We start from the raw sequence: 20,248 nt of genomic DNA on the forward strand, positions 1-20,248 counted from the left end.
CACGTCAGATAAACCAGAATAAGTCTATGACCGCTTCCCTTCCTGTAATTCGAGATGCACAGCTTGTTGGCGGTGTCTCTGTTTTCTGTCTGTTGTTTTGTTGTTCCAGTTGTACTGAGAGAAGTATTTTCCACGTTGCGTGTGGTTTTCAAGAAAAAACTTTGTTAATGTGTTGTTGTTTAAGGCTGTGTTAAGACAATAGGGACAGTTGCTCAGGTTATAGTCAGGGGTGGTGCCAGCAGAGAGCTCCAAGGCTGATGAAAACCCACCTTGTTGCTAATCCTCATTCCTGTCATTCAGCACAGGGACTCCAGTTGTGACACATTGGACAAGATTATTTTTTGGGAAAGGAAAATGAAACTGTTCATGTGACAAAACTATTAACAAACAACATAGGCACACTTTTGAGTTTAGTTACTTAAAGCAAAATGAATTTTGGTGTAAAGGTGTTAATAAATGACACACTGTTTTTTTTTTTTTTTTCGTGACGTGACCTGAGCTAGATTCAAACCCAGGTTTCCAGTGATGAAAGCCATGTCGAATTAGCCTTCAGTGTCATGCTACAATATTATACTGCTAGCAGGATTTCTTTCTGAATTGCTGCTCTGTATGTGTGGGTTGGATTCCAACTGATTTGAAAGCAGCATACTGACTATATAACTTAATATGGTGAGGTTGGCCATATATTTTGTATAGCTATCAATGCTAAACCGTAGTACACCCTAGTTACGCAATCCAATTCATTGTTGGCCATTGTCATCTCTAGCTCATTGCTCTAAACGTCAACCAATTCTAAGGCTAGTATGAACAACCTATTGAAATGTAACAGACATTAATCCTGGTGACATACCAGACATTAATTTTTTATCATTATCTTAGGAGTGTTGTGATTGTAGACGTGACGCCAGCTAATTTAAAATAGTCAGTGAATTGAGGGAGATAATTTTCACAGCCAACTGACTATCTGGAGTTGTTGACTTTGGGTGTAGGCCACTGTGCATTGACACATGCTGTGGCTTTTTCTTGTGGAGTAAATTTAGGGTGTAGTGTTCCACATTTTTCTTAACAAAGTTTTTACCTTTTCAACTTGTGGTGAAAGAGTGTAGAACATTAACAGCCAAACTGCTGAAAGTGCACTAGTCACAGGACTCGTAGCGAGGATACTAGGCTCAGTGCTTTGTAGGGTCAAGCCGATTTTAAAGAGGGAGGGGTGAGCAGCTTGTTCCCTGGAGCTAAACTTACCTTTGTGGACTGTAAAGCAAGCAAGGTCTGTGTGCACTGGAGGCTAAACCATGAAAGCATGAAAGAATGCAAACAGACACCAAGAGATTTCATTGTAGTGAGGGTTCCATGGGGTGTGTCCCCTGAGCTTAATTAGGCCCAGTTATCCAAATGCTGCTGTTCCCTGTTATAATGTTTTAATTGTTTTATTGGACGAGAATGTTTTTGGATCCATAGCTTTCCCTGTTCTTTCATGAGGTCTGGGTACACTGTCCGTGGCTGGATTTCACTAGCTCTCTATTCCTGATAAAGATGTTTGGTTGGCTGCTAAAAGAGCTTTCCATTGTTGTATGTGATTTAGAGTCTCCAAATATATGAGATACTGGTACTGGTACTGAAGTTCCCCAGGACGTTCCCCAGTAAGCTCTCTTCTCAAGGCTCCTCTATTTAATAAAACTGTCAACTGCCTCATTGTGAATTATTGCACTTATAGACTTGCTACAATATCTAAAGTGCTGAAAGTCGTCCATCGAAAAATTACTAAACATCCAGGCGGTCCTATTGTCTGCCAAGTCTACAGCATTAGACCAAATACAATGGTTTACAAGCCCTCTGCAGCCCCATGTTTTTTCCACTGGGTCTACAGCATTTCCTGTGCAGTGGTCTAAGCTGGTGCTATTGAGGGTCTTGCACAAGTAGGCTGCCTACAGACTGGTAATCAGGCAAATTGTTTGTCTGTGTATCTGTTTGTGATTAGGCTGACCGCTGTGTTCACAAGGGTTGTTAGTCTAGAGATTTAATTTACCCCTTACAGCCTGAGGCATTCTTACTAAAGCAGGCTGCAATTTACTCTAAGGAGTGTAAATTCCTCTTTGATTTCTTAACCTCATGCAGGCCATTATTTACTGTTTAATTTCCCATTGTTTTACATTATCAACACAGCTTTTTAAATCTATTTTGAAATTTCTCCTCAATTTTCACCCTGTGTATTTGAAATAAGAAAATCCCAATGTACTAGCACCATTTTGAGTTTGGGGGGTAGGTCAAAATTATTCCTTATTTGTCTTCTGTGAATATTTTCTTTTATTTCCAATCCCAAATCCTTTCTTCTGCAATCTTGTGTATTATTTTTCATTTACTTGGAGTAACTTCAGTCACTGAGAATTTCACTTTAAAGGTTCTTTTCAGATTTAAAAATAAAGGCCAACTGTATGTAAGGGGTTTTACTTTAATCTGAAGAAGTGGAACATTCTACATAATGGACCTGTAGCAGAGCCCCTGCTCTGCATATGGATGGATGTGTCTTTGGTGGCTGGCGGCCATCTTGGCTCAGGAGGAACAGCCTGGGGCCAAGATGGCCACCGTTTGCACAGCCACCCACTAAATTGAGCTCTGCGTGTGTGTGTGTGTTTGGTGCTAAAATGTGAAAAATGTATCACTGAGGTATCATTCATCTGACAGCTCCTACCATTGTACTGTAGCTTCCTTTATGTTGTCTCTTTTAACAACTGCATTGCCACTGAAGAACATTTAAGGCGTACACGGGCGGTTTCTCCATTGTTAAGCAGGCACACCGTTAATTCTGCCACCGTATACACCTAGCCCAAAAGAGTGAGATGACTAAAGGAAATAGACTATTTAAATAGTCAAGAGGGTGTGCTGCATTTTAAGATGATCAGACAACAGTGTAGAGGTGAGAGATGCAAGAAGCAGAGGAAGCAGAAGTGCAGCCTGCTTAGTGATTCAATCCATAGAAAACAACTCGGGATGGCTCTTGGATTTATTTGATTAGTCACAGAGGGAAAAAAGCAACAGGTGCAGAAATAAATGGTGATCTTTTCACCTGAATTAAGTAAGAGTTATTTGCCACACAGTTCATTTAGATGAGTAACAGTATTCTTTCACTTGTTTTTGCATGTTCAATTACTAATAATCTCATCCACTTGTACATTTTCTTCACTGATGGTTAAAGTACTTACAAAATGCAGTCAAAGTCCTACAATCTCACTTCAAAGGGACTCAGCCATGGTGACATTAAGCAGGGTAGGTTGACTCAGTTGGCACCTCAGTTGTAGACACTACTAGTTTCCAGGTTTTTTGTTCAATAGTGTTCATTTTATGCGCAATGCTGAAATGCTAATTGGGTTATCCAACATGGCCGCCATACCGCTGAACCAATCAGCTTCATTTCAAGCACCGTGCATTTTGGACAGGTTTCAGAACTCTGCGGTAAGTGGTTTCCGGCTAGAAGATGTTTGTAAATTGTCCACAATTTGCCTGCCAAACCATGTAACCAATCGCCTTCATTCAGCTGTGGACATTAGTTCCCACTGGCGTTTATAACTCTGTGAAATGTTAAGAGTTTTCGTGCAATGGTTTTCATTTTATGCAACTTTTAAGGTTTTGTTGGCAGAAAGAAAAATAATAATAATAATAATTTTAACAACAACAATAGGCTTCCCAGCCATGGGCTTGGAAGCTTAATAATAATAATAATAATAATAATAATAATAATAATAATAATAATAATAATAATAATAATAATAATACAAGAGTAAGTCAAATTTGATTAGGGATGTCAAACAATAAATGTGTCTACATGTGTCTATTTAACTTATTCAGTGTACATTTGCTTATTTACATTTACATATGGTCAGAAAACCCTGTCTGTTATTTAGCATAACAAATTACTAGCTTTCCTGGGGTGTGGTTGGGTCTGAATGGGGAAATCCCTGATTTGAATAGGTGTTTGTATTGATTCCCGGGTGCTCAGCTTCCCCAGTGATTGTGTGTGCAGGGAGTCAAGAGCAGAAGTAATTTGAAAGCAGACCATTTCATTTGCAATGAAATAAATATTAGACTTAAGAGCTATCGCTGTGCAAACTGGGAAATGGTTTTTATTTATTTTTTCAATTGAGTTTAATGAGCGATTAAATTCTGCCCTGAACAACAATCCCACAATTCACTGCCACATTGACATGACATGACACATTTCTAAGGAAGCAAGCAAAGTGAAATCCTAATAATTTTATATCAAAAGGATAACAGAAAGAAGTAAGTAAGACAAATAATCACATATCAAAAATCAAAAATGCTTCTGAAAAGACTCCACAAAGCTGATTGTGGGGGAAGGTCATAAATACCAAACCATCAACCCACAAGCAAAAGCACTTTTGACAGAGGAGAAGAAGAAGAAAAGAGAAAGGTGACAAAAACATTCTCCTGCTTTCTCTAAAATATGCTAAAATGTATACTGCTTTATTCATTCATTTTAGAATAAATCAAGCTAGTTAACCCTATAACTTTAATAGTCCTTATGGAGGCTGTGTGGTCCAGTGGTTAAAGAAAAGGGTTTGTAACTAGGAGGTCCCTGGTTCTCTGTCTTTCTGCTCTGTCTTTCGGGTGAGATGTAATTGTAAGTGACTCTGTAGCTGATGCATAGTTCACACACCCTAGTCTCTGCAAGTCACCTTGGATAAAGGCGTCTGCTAAATAAACAATTATTATTATTATTATTATGTATCAAACACCTAGAATAACTTTATACTCTACTGCTTAACAAGGATGTTGCTCTTGTAAATACATACTTTATAAAATGACATACACATTATAAAGCAGTAGGGAGAATACTGCTGAAGAGCATTCCTTGTGTTGCCTTGTGCAAATGAAACAGTAATCTAACAACAATTAATAATTTAACTCTGTCTCGTTTAGGGTAAGAATGTCTTTGTGACAGGGCAGCCTTTGTTGATGAAGAATCCTTATTGTAATCAGCTACCAGGAACCGGACGAGGGTTGACCAGCTGAAAGGGCTGCTCTTGTTCGTCAGTTTTCTTATGTGTTGTTATGAATTCATATTTCAGTGGGTTCCAGTCCAGATATCCATTTCTGCATTGTATTTATCACTAACAACAAGAAAAAAGCTGACTAAATAATCCTTGAACCTAACTCAAGAGCTGCTACTGTGGACACTGGGATTTGTAGTTTTTGTTGAGTTTATTCAGTGACTACATCTTGTCCAGGACTACAATCCCAACAACTCAAAGAAACTTGTAGGCCACTTGAAATCTGATTAAATCTGATGCTAATCGTCAATCCTGTCAAGAAGTTTATCAGAATACTCTACTGATCTGTTGCCTATGAATTGCAAAAGACCTGCTGGAGAGGAAACCACAACCCAAACCATCTCAACAAAACCACGTGTTCAGTGTGAAAACTGAACCTTACACTGCAGTAATGTCTCGATTCCATCAGAGTGTGTCATGTGAGTAGCCATTGATTGGAGAGCAGAATAAGGTCTATTTGTAGCATTAACCTACTTACAAATTAGCCCCCCCCCCCCCCCCCCCTTGTAGATTAACTGCAATTCAAATTACACAGTACTTTTCTCTTATGGGAACTAGCAACAACCCTTACAGAATATTCACCACATTAACTAGCTGCTTCACTGGAAATGAAGATGACAATGGAGGTAATGACATGTAGCTTCCATGATAAATGTTTCCCATAGTAAAAGCATAGCAAAGTAAAATAAAGCATAGTGAAAGCATGGTAAAGCACATGTAAACATTGTAAAGACCAGAGAGGCCTGGTAAAGCACATGTGGCTTTCCAGAACACTAAACACAGTCTTAAAGCTTCTGTGGGTAGAAAGCTTTGTGTTTGGCGACACCAAGTGGTTTAAATAATTGTTGCAAGGAGGTGAAAGAGTGTTGGCTCCCATTCTCTACGTTCAGTTTATAAAATGTCCAATGACGAAGTTTCGTATTTCAGATAGACTATTCTTGATTCTTTGATTTATGTGTAAAATGTTCCTGTTATAAAATAAAACTCGAAGCTGTCAAAGCTGCAATGTCTCAAATACACAATAAACTAAGCCCAGTATCTTCAAACTTTTATTAATAAATTCTACATCCTGCCTGCCTGTGTTTTTTATTAGGGACTAGTCAATTAATCTAAATGTATTCTGACTTCTGAAGTACACGGAGCGTGAGATATTATTTGAACAATATAAAACTGAACACAAACATGACATATTAGAAACAAATACAGTACAATTAATGAATGCAGTAATAAAGTTAAAAAAAGGCATTTTTTCCAAGAGATTAAACCTGAACTAATTAATCACTCCTGAACCCCATATCCAATACCAGTTAACCCTGACCATTTTGTCACATAATTACCATGTTCCAGGGATAGACTAAGCTCTGCTCTTCAATGTTTTTTATTTTTTTATATGGTGCATAGCCTAAAATGTGTTTCTTATCTCAATACCTTACCTGAATTAATCTACCCTGGGTTTGGTTCCAAAAGTGACGCTAACTAATAACTCTTTTAATGATCTAACTGATCAAGCTGGGAGGACATACTTATCTATATAGGGAGACACTGAGCCTGCTGGTACAGAACCGGGTCTTCACAGTTGTGCTACAGAGGAGTTGGATTATAACTGAATGTGTACACCTTTGAGTGGCACAGTTAGCAGTAATGGCTTGAAATCTAAGTAGCGTTGGCTGTGAACAGGCACTGTCTGGAAAACACTGAGACAGACACTCTGTCCACCTCCAGACTCACCAGGGAGGAAAAGGAAGAAGAAGGAGAACAATTAGAAAGTCAACACAAAGGTACCACGAGTTGAATATCGTATAAATGATGAGAACTGATAATAACGAATGTTATTGAATAACAAATACATTTGTATTTATCACTAACAAGAAAAAAGCTGACTAAATAATCCTTGAACCTAACTCAAGAGCTGCTACTGTGGACACTGGGATTTGTAGTTTTTGTCGAGTTTATTCAGAGACTACATCTTGTCCAGGACTACAATCCCAACAACTCACTGCAGAGATGACTCATTTCTAAGGAAAGTGAAATAAAAATGATTTCATTTCAAAAGTAAACAATATGCTGAATTTTGACTGTACTTCCTTATAAAAGGTTACCCTGGGGTACATGGGACAGTGGGTGGTGATGCTCTGCTATGGGGGCTTGGTTTGGAGCATTCTCCGGTGACTATGGGGATGAAACAGTATAATGTTTTTCTACACCAGTGTTGTTCTTGGGGTTATTCGTCAGGTGAAGTTGCTGGTGGGAGGGGCTCCAGAGACAGGGAATGGAGGGGTCAGCTAGACTCTATTTGTAGTGAATAACCAGGGCCTAAGTTTAAGTAAACACTGGGGCCTAAATTGAAAACAAATACCCATATTGTTTGTTGTTTACCTGACCATGTGTAATGCTACAGTATATTTACTAGGCCTCTCTATTAATGTATGACATTATTTAGATATTCATTTTTGGCCTTGGGGTCAAAACTAGATAAACTGATACTGGATGAGGTCCTACAGCGGTTGCTATAGTGATAAATGAAAGTGCTTTATGTATTTTGGATCATAAAGTACATGTCATTCAAATGTTCAATTGCTTCTTTCACACGCCCATCCTCACGTTATCGTATTTACATTACTTGTTAGTACATGTAAGGAAATAAAAAAGGGATCTAAGCCACTGGTAAACTGGGCAGGTACCATGGCGGCTATTGTTTTCTCTTCATGAAAGAGTGGTTTGATTTAACATGCATATTACATAATGTACAATGAAAATGTGATTAGGTGGCCCAATGAACGTACTGAATTAGGTACAACTACACTGCAACGGTAATTTAATATTCCAGAAATATATTGAATTATTGTTAACTGTAAAAGATTGTTATGGAACTCTCTCTTTTGCTTTTTCAAACGCCCGGCCATAATATATTAGAGAACATCTGAGATAGTGACTTCATATTTGCAGAGTTATATAAACACTGTATATTAAATGAGTTGGTCAGAATGACTGAATACTTTGAGTTCTTGCATTAATATTTAGTACACAGAAGACTATAATCATTTTGTCAAGTTCCACATTGTTTTAAGCACAGATCAATTATATATTTTTCACATACTGTATCTATTTGTCGTGGTGGGATTTCCTTTACATTACACCCCATCCCACTCCTTATTAGTTCATTTTCAGAAATAAAACATTCATTCATTTCAACTAATGGATTTATTCTCGCAATTAAAACCTTCCTTTAACTACCTTGTTCGTTTTAAATATCTTGTCTTTTAGAAGTACAAATCTGTATAAATAATATGTATTTTGTTTTATATAATACATACAATGTTCTCGTGTTTGTGCAAAACTGGTTTATTTGTATAGTTTCTTTTCCCCGGATCTCCCATAGCCGAAATGGAAGCTCTGGTTTGAATGCGACTGTTTACTCAAGGTAAGCCACCTTAAACTAGGAGAGCCCTGTATTTGCCTGCAGCTCATAGAATACAAGACACACGGAACACCTGCCGGTTCTAAACAAACACTGTACAGTACGTAATCAGTCTGTGCTTCGTTGGGATTTATTTAGAAGCAGACAGCGAGACAGAGAAAGGTGCGTCCGACGTGTGGCTGCAGTTTAGATGGGTGGAGTGTTCCCGTGTTTAGGGAGATTCTTTTTAGTTTTTCTAATGCGACAGGTTGCTGCAGTTCAAAATGAAATCGACAGTTGCATACGGAAATAACTAATGTAGTAAAATATAAAGGTAAGTTGATTCAATACTTATTTAAAAGCTTTACATGTCGTGCGTGTTATTAATGTCCACTGTCACTGAATGGCATCATCAAAGTTTGTGGAAAGTTGTACAATGAATTACTATGTTGGGAGCATAAATGCTATGTTATTTATTTATTTATGTATGTATGTCAAACAAACAAAAAATATATATAAAACAGTTGTAGTGTGCTAATCACTCACGGAGTTACACAGGACCTGATTAAAGAAAGCGGTGAAGAATGTTTAATCCGCTTTACCCTGGACATGTAATCCATGAATAGTGAGTTCGTATTCCGTGGGCTATAGGTAAAAGTGATCAAGGATACAAGCAGGACTTGGCAGCAGCACTTGACAGCATAATATATTCACAGCCTTCACGTTCAGTTTACATATTTTATTTCTGCTGAGATTTAAAACGCGCCTCTAGCGTTCTTCGCATTGGTCGACTGTCACTTTACTGTTCGACTAGTCGACTATTCGGTGCTTTCCCCACTGGATGCCCATGTGCAAACTGGTGAGATCTAGTTCTGCAGGCTGCTGATCTGCTGATCCAATGGCAGATGGAAATACAGCCTAACATATGGGTATGGAAGATATTGCATTCTGATTGGTCGCCATGATTCTGTACTCCACATACAATCTAGAGAGGTATTTTATGAAAAGCTCTCCTGTAACATGGGCTGACAACACGAGATCAGACCACACACACACACACACACACACACACACACACACACAGATTTTACAACCATATAACCACCTGCTGGGAAAATTAAAGCATTTTTAATAATTGCTGAGATACACCAGTACACTGGGTAGAGATGCCGAATTGAATCCATTTTAACAAGCCAATTTTCCTTTCAGTCGTTTATACTTTGGGAGTCTGGTCACAGTTAAAATGCATTTAGCCCTCAGTAAAGGAAAATACACAAGCATACTGTGCAGCATACATACATAAAAACAATGCTCAACAGTACAGCTTCAGACTCTGGTGAGTGTCCCTTTAAACAGGGATTTGACATTCAAATGTTCCACTGCAGAGGAATAGACAAACAAGATTTGTTTATTATGGGGCCAGGTCTTGCACAGGTTCCAGATCAAATATCATGAAAGAGCAGCTGTATAACTAGGTTAGTGAAGGCACTGCAGAAAAACAGCCTACTGTTATACAATACACCAGAGGAAAAAATGAAAACCAAACGGTTAAAATGATGCTGTCACCAGCCTTGAAACAGCCTTTACCCCACCAAGACCCCTTACTTACTAAATATCTCGGTATCCCTGAATAATCATCATCCTTTGAAGAACACGTTTCTGCAGTGGTGACGTCCAGGACAAAATGGAGCAGCAATTTTGTCAGTCACCAATGCAGGAACATGTTTTAGATTAAAATGAAGTGGCCCACACAGTCATTCTGCATTGACAGTAAAGTGATCATTATTGGGGTGCCACTGTACCTGTGGGATTTTAATTAAAATATTTTGGATATAATTAAAAAGGGGACTATTATATTCAATGATACCAATGTATTTAGGGAGCAAGAGGCATGAGTAGGAATAAAGGGTGATATTGTGGGGGAGCCTCACCATTTACTTTGTTCAGTACATGATAAATGCATTCCCACACAGAATGAATCCTGCATTGCACAGGTGGCCTACTTTGTTTATGAGTAAAGCCCTGTGAAATTCGTTTTATTTTTTGTTTTATCATTTTTTGTTTTTCACAAATTTCATTTTATTTCGTTTTAACCACTAAAAAGTGTTTTATTTTGTTTTATTACAGATACACATTTATAAAATAACTCAAATAGATGTATATAAATAAAAACAAAGGATAGATAATGTTTTAACTATATATTTATTTTTTATTATTTTGACATAAACAGACCTGCAACAGAAAAATAATTACGTTACCATAATTTCTCATTAGAAGTCCCCCACTATTTTTAATAACCTGCCTATTTACAGTAAATACTGCCCATGCCTTCTATAAATATACAATAAGATATAATAAAAAATACTTTTATTACTGCACAATGAAAATCAAATCAGCATGAAGGATATTAAATCAACAATCACAAAAAATGGCTGAATTCAGAATGTTGTATAATTCAGCATCAACTCAAAAAGCAGGTTACTGAAAGAAAATGTGGATATTTTACGCATGTGTTCATAAGGAGCTTCAGTCTAGCACAAATATTCAAATTAAGAATTAAACGCAAGCATACAACAGAACTCTACGTTTTCTTTTTTAATGGTTGTCGTCTATCACTTGGAATCAGTGAATACTGGTTGCAAGTCAACGAAAACCACAGGGTACACGAGACAAGAAATCACGGTATTGGATAAGCTGGCATTCTGGCACCTGAGCCCAAACAGCATGTCAATAATATACAGAGCCGTCAAAATTATTCTGAACTGCATCTTTCACACTGTCGCTTAGTTTCATGTACCGCAACACAAACTAATGTATTTCCACTTCCCTCAGCAGTGGCACGGTCACAAAACATTCCTACAAAATATTTGTATCCACTGATGCCCGAGTGGCTGACCAAGAGAAGTCAGGAGCGATTCTTTGCAGCGTTGTTTAATTGTTATGCACAGTTTAGGCATTTTAGAAAGAAACGTCTCTTCCATCACAATTTTAATACCAAACGACTCGCTCCAAATTATACATCTGCGCAAGTGCTAGTCAGAGCTTCCATTTCCCTTCAGACAGTGTCTGTGGTAACGGCTGAGCCTTGACAACTACGATTGAAAGTATTTATTTAAAGTATTTTTTATATAAACCTCCGTATTTAAAAATGTGTTTCTATGTTTGCTTTATAATGAGTTTTCATTTTATTTTATTTTATATTATATTTGCCTTTCATTTTATTTTGTTTTATGTGTTGAATTTTATTTTATTTAATCCTATTTCGTATTTGTGAAAAACACAGGGCTCTGTTTATTAGGCAGTTCATCAAGGTTAGTCTATTTTCAGAGACTACTGGCACCATAAAGGTGAGAGCCAAATAGTTGTTGCTACAATTTGCTGCAGGTAGATCAGCTAGAATAAGCGCCAAACTCTCCTCAGGTCAACACTGCTTTAATAAAGCAGCTTATTCCCTTGATAGTCCACAACAGCAATTAAATGAACATCTTAATTTGCAGGTTTTCGATAGAGTGAACGCAGGCTGCATTCGTAACCCCCCAAATTGAAAACTATTTCAATCAATCTATGTTCAAGCAATACATGATGCATAAAAGAATTTCACAGAAACAAATTATTGAGGGTCTTGTCATGACTTGTATATTTCTGTGCCAGTCCCTCTGTATTGCGACAGTCGGCTTTCAGTTGTGATGTTCAAAAAGTTCCAGTTCTATTCATTTGCACGTTTATTAACAGGGCTCTGTGGAGTAGAGATAGACATAGGCCAGAGGGTAGAAGGCACTTCTTTACACAGATAGTAGCCAAGTTGTTGATACTGAATCATTGGGATCCTTTAAGACCCGACAAAGGTTAGAGATCAGTCAGCAACTAGGAACTGGATAAGCACTGATGGACGGAATGGACTCCTCTCGCTTGTAAATTTTGTTCTTAAGTAAAAACACATATTGGTCACCGTTCTCTCCTTTGTTCCCTCAGTATTCCAGACTCAAGTCAGTTCAAATTACAGATGGGAACAACAGCAATGCTGGTGAACAATATATACAAATACCATACGTTTAAAATATGCCTACAATAAGTCCTCATTCTTCACATGGGCCCATATTCACAAACCTTTTTTTAAGGACTGTTGCTTTGATAATGAAAATAAACCTCTAACCATCTCTAGAACAGTTAAAAACATGTTTCATGATCTGCAAACTTGATTTAATTAAGTTTTTATACAGTCCCACAAGTGGAATTATTTTTGGTATATATTCATGTAGCATTTTGAAGACTGGTTTCATTTGATGTCTTGTTGTTTATCAGGTAAAACCTTAAACCACAAACCTTATTAACATACCCTCTGGATTTGGCATAATAACTTCCAGGTAAAAGATTCACAGTCCTCCGAGGAGTACTATCAGCGATTTACATGATGTAAAGTTACCACTGGAGAGGTCGAACACGTTGACTCTCAGCGTAAATTGGAAATGATGTCGTAATCTGGATGTCTAATTTAATGACACATCAGCATGGGAATCACTCTAGTTAATTAGCCTGTGTGTGGGTCACAGCTGCCAACAAAAAAGAAAACCCTAATTTGCATGTCATGTCCTCTCATATAGTTGTCATTTCAGTGTTCTTAACATCAGAATACAGCTTCTGAAGTTCATGTACCAGATTTGTACTGTATATTGTAATGTTCAAAGTGGTTCAATGCATCATCAAACCCTAGCTGGTTAGAATACAGTTAAAAAGGGAACACAAGTTTGGATCCAAGTTTGCCAAGTGTACTGACTTAGTTGAATTGTATAGTATCTTACCCAATATGAAATTCCAGTGTGATTCACATTGTATGAAAACAGTATAAATATAAACTGTACTTTGTCAGGTAAATGTGGTTCCTGTGTGTGGTCCTTTTATCTTCTTCTTCCAATTCAAGAGTTTTTTTTTTTTGTGTGTGTATGTATGTTAGGACAGTTCCACACAACTGGCACTGCTGCATTCAGGAAGACCCCAATGTAAACAAGATGGGAGGCTGTGTGGTCTGGTGGTTAAAGAAAAGGGCTTATAACCAGAAAGTCCCCGGTTCAAATCCCAGCTTACTCACTGATTCACTGTGCGACCTTGAGCAAGTCACTTAACCTCCTTGTGCTCCGTCTTTCGAGTGAGACGTTGTTGTAAGTGACTCTGCAGCTGATGCATAGTTCACACACCCTAGTCTCTGTAAGTCACCTTGGATAAAAGTGTCTGCTAAATAAACAAATAATAATAATAAAACCGGTTGAATTGATCAAAAGCACAATAACATGGACCTTGTTAGGCTGACCAAGTCTTTTGTGGTGCTTAACCTGGGCACACACACACACAGAGGGTCCTCACAATGGCATAACCTATAGGTTAAAGATATTTGACCTAAGCCAGCACAAGGGTTGTTCCGACTTTGTTATGTAACTCTTCTTGTTTTGTTTTCCAAATCAGGGTAATGAACCAGCAATACTAGCTAAGAATTGAACAGGACATAACTTCTTGAAAGATGGATTCAGTTTCAGATCCAGTTTGTATAAATGGAGAGGAGAATGACGAGGAACGGACTGAGCCTGCTAATGAAGAGTTGGTAAGCTAGTTTATATATATGAACTGGTATGACGTTATCAACTATGAGAAGCTAAACAAGGTTGTGTTGGGCCAGTACTTGGATGAGTGGACTCCAAGGACAATCAGGTACTTCAGAAGGGTTTTTATTGGCTCAGTAAGGGGCACTCTTCCCTGGGCTCTACAATGATCTTGGGAGGCACTGTGCTGTAGGAGGTACATCCTTCGAAAGAGTATAAAATTCGTCATTTTTAAACCTTTATTTAGGATATACAGATTTCTCAAGAAATGGTTTGACGGGAAGTCGTCATCAATGTTGAACAAGAACAAGAGTTCTAGTTGTAACGTTCATCATTTAATTAATTTCTTTTAGTGTTGTAGGTCACACGGGAGTATGTATTTAAATATTTCTTTCTGGTGTTAAGTTGTTGCGATTTTTTTTAGATTTAAGATGTAGGAATACTTCTGTAAACTGTGATGCTTGTTGTTTTGTCACAGCCATCACAAGTACACGTAGGTAGACGCTCTTGCAGTTTTCAAACATGTGTTTTGATGTCTGCTACAACACTGGGTTAAGAAGCCTTGATCATTTCACCTGAAGAGTCAAGGCAAGACAGCTTGAAGACACACCCCTGTTTACATCATTACATTAGACCCTATGATGTTTTAAAATGAAAACACAATGACACGTGTAACGTGGGATTGTTTGTCTCTTACATACCTTGTTGTTCATTTTTAGGATGAAGACATTTTCAGTTATCTGTCTAACGAAGAGCAAGAATGTCTAAAATACCTAATGGACACCATTGATTCCTTGGAAGCTGATATGGTGGCAGACGATCAAGAAGAAAGGACAGGTACTGTAATATTACAGTGGAATGATCGACACAGGTCCGACTAGATGAACTGGCATACATTTATACATTTTTCTTTCTCTATCAGGAGGAGCACAGGAAACAGAAACGCTAACAGGTATGTAATGAGTAATGACTAATGGCAAATTCTCCTTTGCTCTCCGATTCTCTAACTCACTGACTAATATTATGGCCTGTGCCTGGTTTAACTACAGGAACTCCACTAGTTCAAACTTCGTAGTCCTAACTCAAACCTAAAATTATACATTTTGGTCTTACAGTGCTAAAGATCTGTTAGCAAGAATATGACTATGTAATGTACCAAACGTTTATAGAGAGGGTAATGATTCTATGATGCAGAGTCTATGTTGGAGCTGGTAGTGTGTTTCATAACCTATTTTGTTAATCAATCTTGATGGCATCTATGCATAGAGTTTACACAGAATTGTGTCATAAATTCAAGCCTGTCATTTTCTATACAATTATTTGATTAAACATAAAATTCATGTAGAATCAAAAAAATATCCCTAACTTCAGTACTACAAATTCTGTTTTAGACCCACCATCAGCAGCAGAACACAGTATTAATATGTGATTTTCAGGTGTGTTAATCAAGAGCTGGTAATCCTCCAGGATTAAAGGATTTTAATAGGGGCAATATATTGGGGTAATATAGGGGTAATCCCGGGATAACCACTGTACAATATATAGGGGTAATATAGGGGTACCATGGTACATATACACAACTCTCCAACAGGTTTTGGGACAGATGAATATATGCACAAAACCGGGGATGAGGCACACACTGTAAAGCATACCAGTCTTACCATACACCATTGCAGACATACATGTTCTACCTAATCATTCTGTATTGGTAGTTCTTCCTCTGTAAAATATCTGTGGGTATTGGAAGAATACCAGGATATGTATTGATTAAGAGATCAAAGTGCGGCTAAGTGTGTTATCTGTCCCCATATTTATTGGAGGGTAGTGTATAATGCAATACATCACGGCACTGTCCGTATGTTTTGTTTTTAGACAATGCGGATGATAGGGATGGTGGTCCGAACATAGAACCAGAACAAGAGGAGGTCACCCCCGCTGCTGAGGAACCCCAAAACCCAAATCCAGTCACAGCAGATCACAATCACCAACTTGAAATGCCAACATCTGCCCCGCTGGATATACCAGCTATCCGTCCGCAAACCCTGGTCTCTCCACGACTGGCCCGATCCTCCAGCCACCAGCCTGCTCACGTGCGCAAGTTTGACACCATCTTGAGATCAGGAGTTAGCGTCCAGGAGCTGCGGGCTCAGGTTCTGGCTCGGTTTGGTGGCACCTGCACGGATGAATCATCAAACCTTCGCGAGGGTCCGCGATCCCCCACTTCTTTATTTCCAGAAGGTTCAGACTTCAATAGCCCAAGGGTCGATGCTCTTCAGAAACTGGGGTTCCTTAAAACTCCAGAAGAGGCACCAACACCCCCAGGGTCTCCTAGGGAGCAGAAGTACTCTCAGTCGCCCCCAGATACGACCATGTCAAGCCCTCAAATGTCATCCACCATTGAGGATAAAGACCATCAGGAAGCCTTAAAGAAACTGGGACTTTTGCGGCTCTAACTCAGGCAAAGTTGACTTGATGTAACTCGGATCTCTCTCTGAGATTTTTTTTATCTAAAGCAACTATGCAATAGCTCTCTGCAATACCTGTGAGTACTATGCAGTAGTACTCACGGGTATGCACAACGTCTCACCACTTGGACCACTTGGGGTTAATATGGGCGTTTTATATTTATTTAATGTATTTATAAAAGCAGATCCGTAAATTCAGAAAATGCAGTAACAACTAACAGAATGTGTAAAATAATAATAATAATAATAATAATAATAATAATAATAATAATAATAATAATAATAATGTATAATAATAATAATGTTTGTGCCCATTGATTAACACATGTTTTACAAAGTGTTTATGTCAATGAATTCACAACCCCAAATTTAACAAAAAACACAAATCATTTATTTATTTATTTTTAAATAATTTATTCAAGAGTAACTTGTTAAGGGTGTGACATATCTAATGTATTATTCTTGTATCATTCAGTCATCACATCTTTTAAAACTGGTAGGTGACTAATTAAGGGTTATTTAATTGTGAAGCATGTGATTTTAGATGGACAGAAGTGCAGTTGCGTTTGAAATCTAAGAACATTTCAATTACATTTTAGAACATTAATAAAAAAAAAAAAAATTCAAAGTTGTTTTAAAATTGCGCACCCACATTATCAAATACATGTTGTTTTTTGTTGCTTTGTTTTGTTTTTTAAGTGGAGACCAGTCAACCCATTCAGCTATTTTTACCTCAACTATAATCTCAGATTAGTCTACCCCAATACTGCACTTTGGCCTAGACCTCGGCCTCAACCTCAGCCTAATGTCTTTGAGGTGTTGACTTTAAATTTGGTCCTCAGCTGTATATCCACACTCAACACCTTTTAAAGAGAGCATAGTCACATTCAAGCGACTGCGTTTTATTTAGTAAAAAGAACATTTTCTACTGTAATTTACTTTTGCAGCATTTACATTGCTGCATACAATGGTAAGATTTGCTTACCTCACCATCATATTTGCCTACTAAATTGAATTCCCCTGATTCTTTTAGCTAGTACAATAGCTCAGACCAGCAGTTTAGGAAGCCATTTATTTAGTTATATAAATCACCAAAATTACATTTCCGAGAGGGTTTTAAATTGCCTGTACTCTTTTGTAAGGCTAACCAAGTTTTGAAATGAGTTCAGACTTATCCCAGTTGAACTCTGAATTGTAAATGAAAAATGTCCTTTTTTCATTCTACCCAGTTTCGTATGTGAAATATGCAGAGTGCCATACACATTTATATGTATATATAAAAAAATCAAACAATGTGTTGTTTAGGGATAGTTTAACATTAGATACATTAGTGCCATCTGCTGGAAGGCAGTGGTTAATACAGCATCATTATATAACCTACTTTTATTTGGAACAGGATGAAGAACCATTTTATACAAAAAAACAGGGCCATATTCTGTATGTGTATATATTCTGAATATTGTTTAATACAAATATAGTGTACATGCTACCCTTAAAATCAAAAAGTGAGCAGACTGTGATAAAATGTATCTTGAAAGCAAAACAGCCTTGTTCTGGCTATTGCAATATTTACAGGGCTCAACATTAGGAAGACATAGGATATAGTGCAGCCATGATGGCAGTGCTTTGACCTGCAAGTCTGCAGAGGGTTTGCATTGTGACCATTTTTCAATGATTTCTTCAGGGGAGTTAGGCACAGAAATCTGCAGTGCAATCCCAGCAGCAATGTGAAAGGTACTTCTGCAGCGACAGAAAATACAACAAAAATACAAATGTGTGGGTTTGTGCTCTCAAGCAGGAAACACAGTATTCTGTTTTTTCTTGTGCTGACGACAGTACGTATAAAAAGACACAACGGGAAACATTTATCAAGGTATTTCTGAAACTGACCCAGCTGTTAATGTTGCAAAAGTAGTATTCTTCTGACTTTTGCAACAGCACTTAAATTTTATTTCACAAAACATGTTGCAAATCGATCAATCTGTAAGTGTAATAAAAGGCATTAATACTACCATTGTGGATGAATTCGTTTTATGAGCTAATATTAATCAATGAGTTACTTCACATGTTCACTATTTGTTTCCTTTCCCCTTAACTTCTCTGATGTTTGACAGCATTCTGGTTCTTATTGCAATTACTCAGGTACTGTCATTTTATTATTAGAATTTTTTTGTTCAGGTGCTTTGGTCATGAGTTGATAAGGTCAACCAAAAGGGTCTTTATGTTAGAAAGCGCCAGCACCATCTGGTGGACCTCCTGTGAAAGAATATTTTACAAATGATGGTGCATTTCAGTTTTAAGAGTCTTTTGTAGTTCTAGCAGCTGTAACCGAGCCGCTTCCACTCGGGTTCGTTTGCCCCTTTAAAAACTTGACCCAGACACAAGAATTGAGTTTTCCAGCGCGGTTGCGCTTTTTTTTTTAAATTTACAAACACAATAAATAAAACAAACACCTAGCTCTATTCGAGCAATAACTAAAACCCAAAACAGAAACCTAACCTATAAACAGGACGGCTAAGCCGTTTACCTGTAACAAAACAAAACGCTTCAACAAAACCACACAGGTTTACACTGCACACACTTCTCTCGACTGCTCGGAAGCAGAGCACCTCTTCTGCCTCCTTCTACTCAGCAGCCCTGAGCAAACTGACTGCCCTCTTTAAATAGCCTGCACCTGGTTCTAATTTAACAATAGTTACCAGGTGCAGGGGATAATTAAATAATAAAACAATTAACAAATTAAATTAAACCAAATGTGCATTCGCACATGTTTATTTTTTCACGCAGGGAGGATTAACCCCCTCCCTGCTGTGTTACACAGCCTTTTATAAATATAGTTTGGTTAAGCTGAAGCCCTTCACTGACTTTCAGAGAGAAGAAGTCTTGTTTCATAATTATTTTTGTGGTTATCAACATTGCCTTCACTTTTCTAGACGTTTCCTGACCGTTGCTGTCCTTGCTGTGGCCCTGAATGGTGCAATCACTTGCACAGTGATTTCATTGTAGAGCCAGGTTGCCATACTTATTTCTGCTTAATTCATTTGCCAGGTTGCCAATAATGAATGAGTTTACCAGGAATAATGTATATATTAGTCAGGAATCCAGATAGCCTAAATAGTGAAGGAGTTGACACTCTTTGCTACAATTTTCAGGCCAGTGTTTTATTAAAGTTTAGACCCTCAGGGATAAGAATCAAGGGGCCAGCACGGCTGGAACTCTGGAACTCAACGGTTTCAGACCACTCTTCAACGCCCCCTTGCCCAAATTCAGATTTACCGGTACCTACAGTAGTCTGGGGCTTCGGGTTCAGGGATCGCCAGGTCCTCCTTGTCTTTGTCGGGGAAGTGGTTCTGACAAAGGCCATCTCTATGAGCTGCCGCTCGGCAAGTGCAATTAACTCGTCCGCAGTTTGAGGGTCACCTTGATCAACCCACTTCCTCAAAGATGAAGGTAAGTTTCCCAAAAAAATGCTCTAGTAGCTCTATCACACAAGCTGAGCTGTTAATTTATGGTTTCATCTTCTGGCTAAATGAATTAAATCAAACAATTGTGACCTCTAGGCTTTTCCTTCTACATACCTCCGGGTATGGAACCATTGTGCTCTGACTGCAATAGTGACACCCTCTCTGGCCAGTATTTCGGACTTGAGCAAAATGTATTTGGCAGCTGCAGCTGGAAGTTGGAATAAACTACAAAGAACTTGTGTTTGTTTTGGTTGAGGTAAACCGG

At 38.0% G+C, this 20,248-nt stretch overlaps 1 protein-coding gene across 1 annotated transcript; it reads left to right on the plus strand.

The window, feature by feature from the left end:
- Window positions 1–8,619: 8,619 nt before the first annotated feature.
- Window positions 8,620–18,565, plus strand: LOC117411767 (proline and serine-rich protein 2-like). Its single transcript, XM_034019508.3, has 5 exons — window positions 8,620–8,797; window positions 13,921–14,056; window positions 14,774–14,891; window positions 14,977–15,006; window positions 15,927–18,565. Exons 2-5 carry the CDS (start codon window positions 13,976–13,978, stop codon window positions 16,505–16,507), a joined length of 810 nt encoding a protein of 269 aa, XP_033875399.1. The 5' UTR covers window positions 8,620–8,797; window positions 13,921–13,975; the 3' UTR covers window positions 16,508–18,565.
- The last annotated feature ends 1,683 nt before the right edge of the window (window positions 18,566–20,248 follow it).

The sequence above is a fragment of the Acipenser ruthenus genome, chromosome 16 (assembly GCF_902713425.1).
Source record: "Acipenser ruthenus chromosome 16, fAciRut3.2 maternal haplotype, whole genome shotgun sequence".
NCBI lineage: Eukaryota > Metazoa > Chordata > Actinopteri > Acipenseriformes > Acipenseridae > Acipenser > Acipenser ruthenus.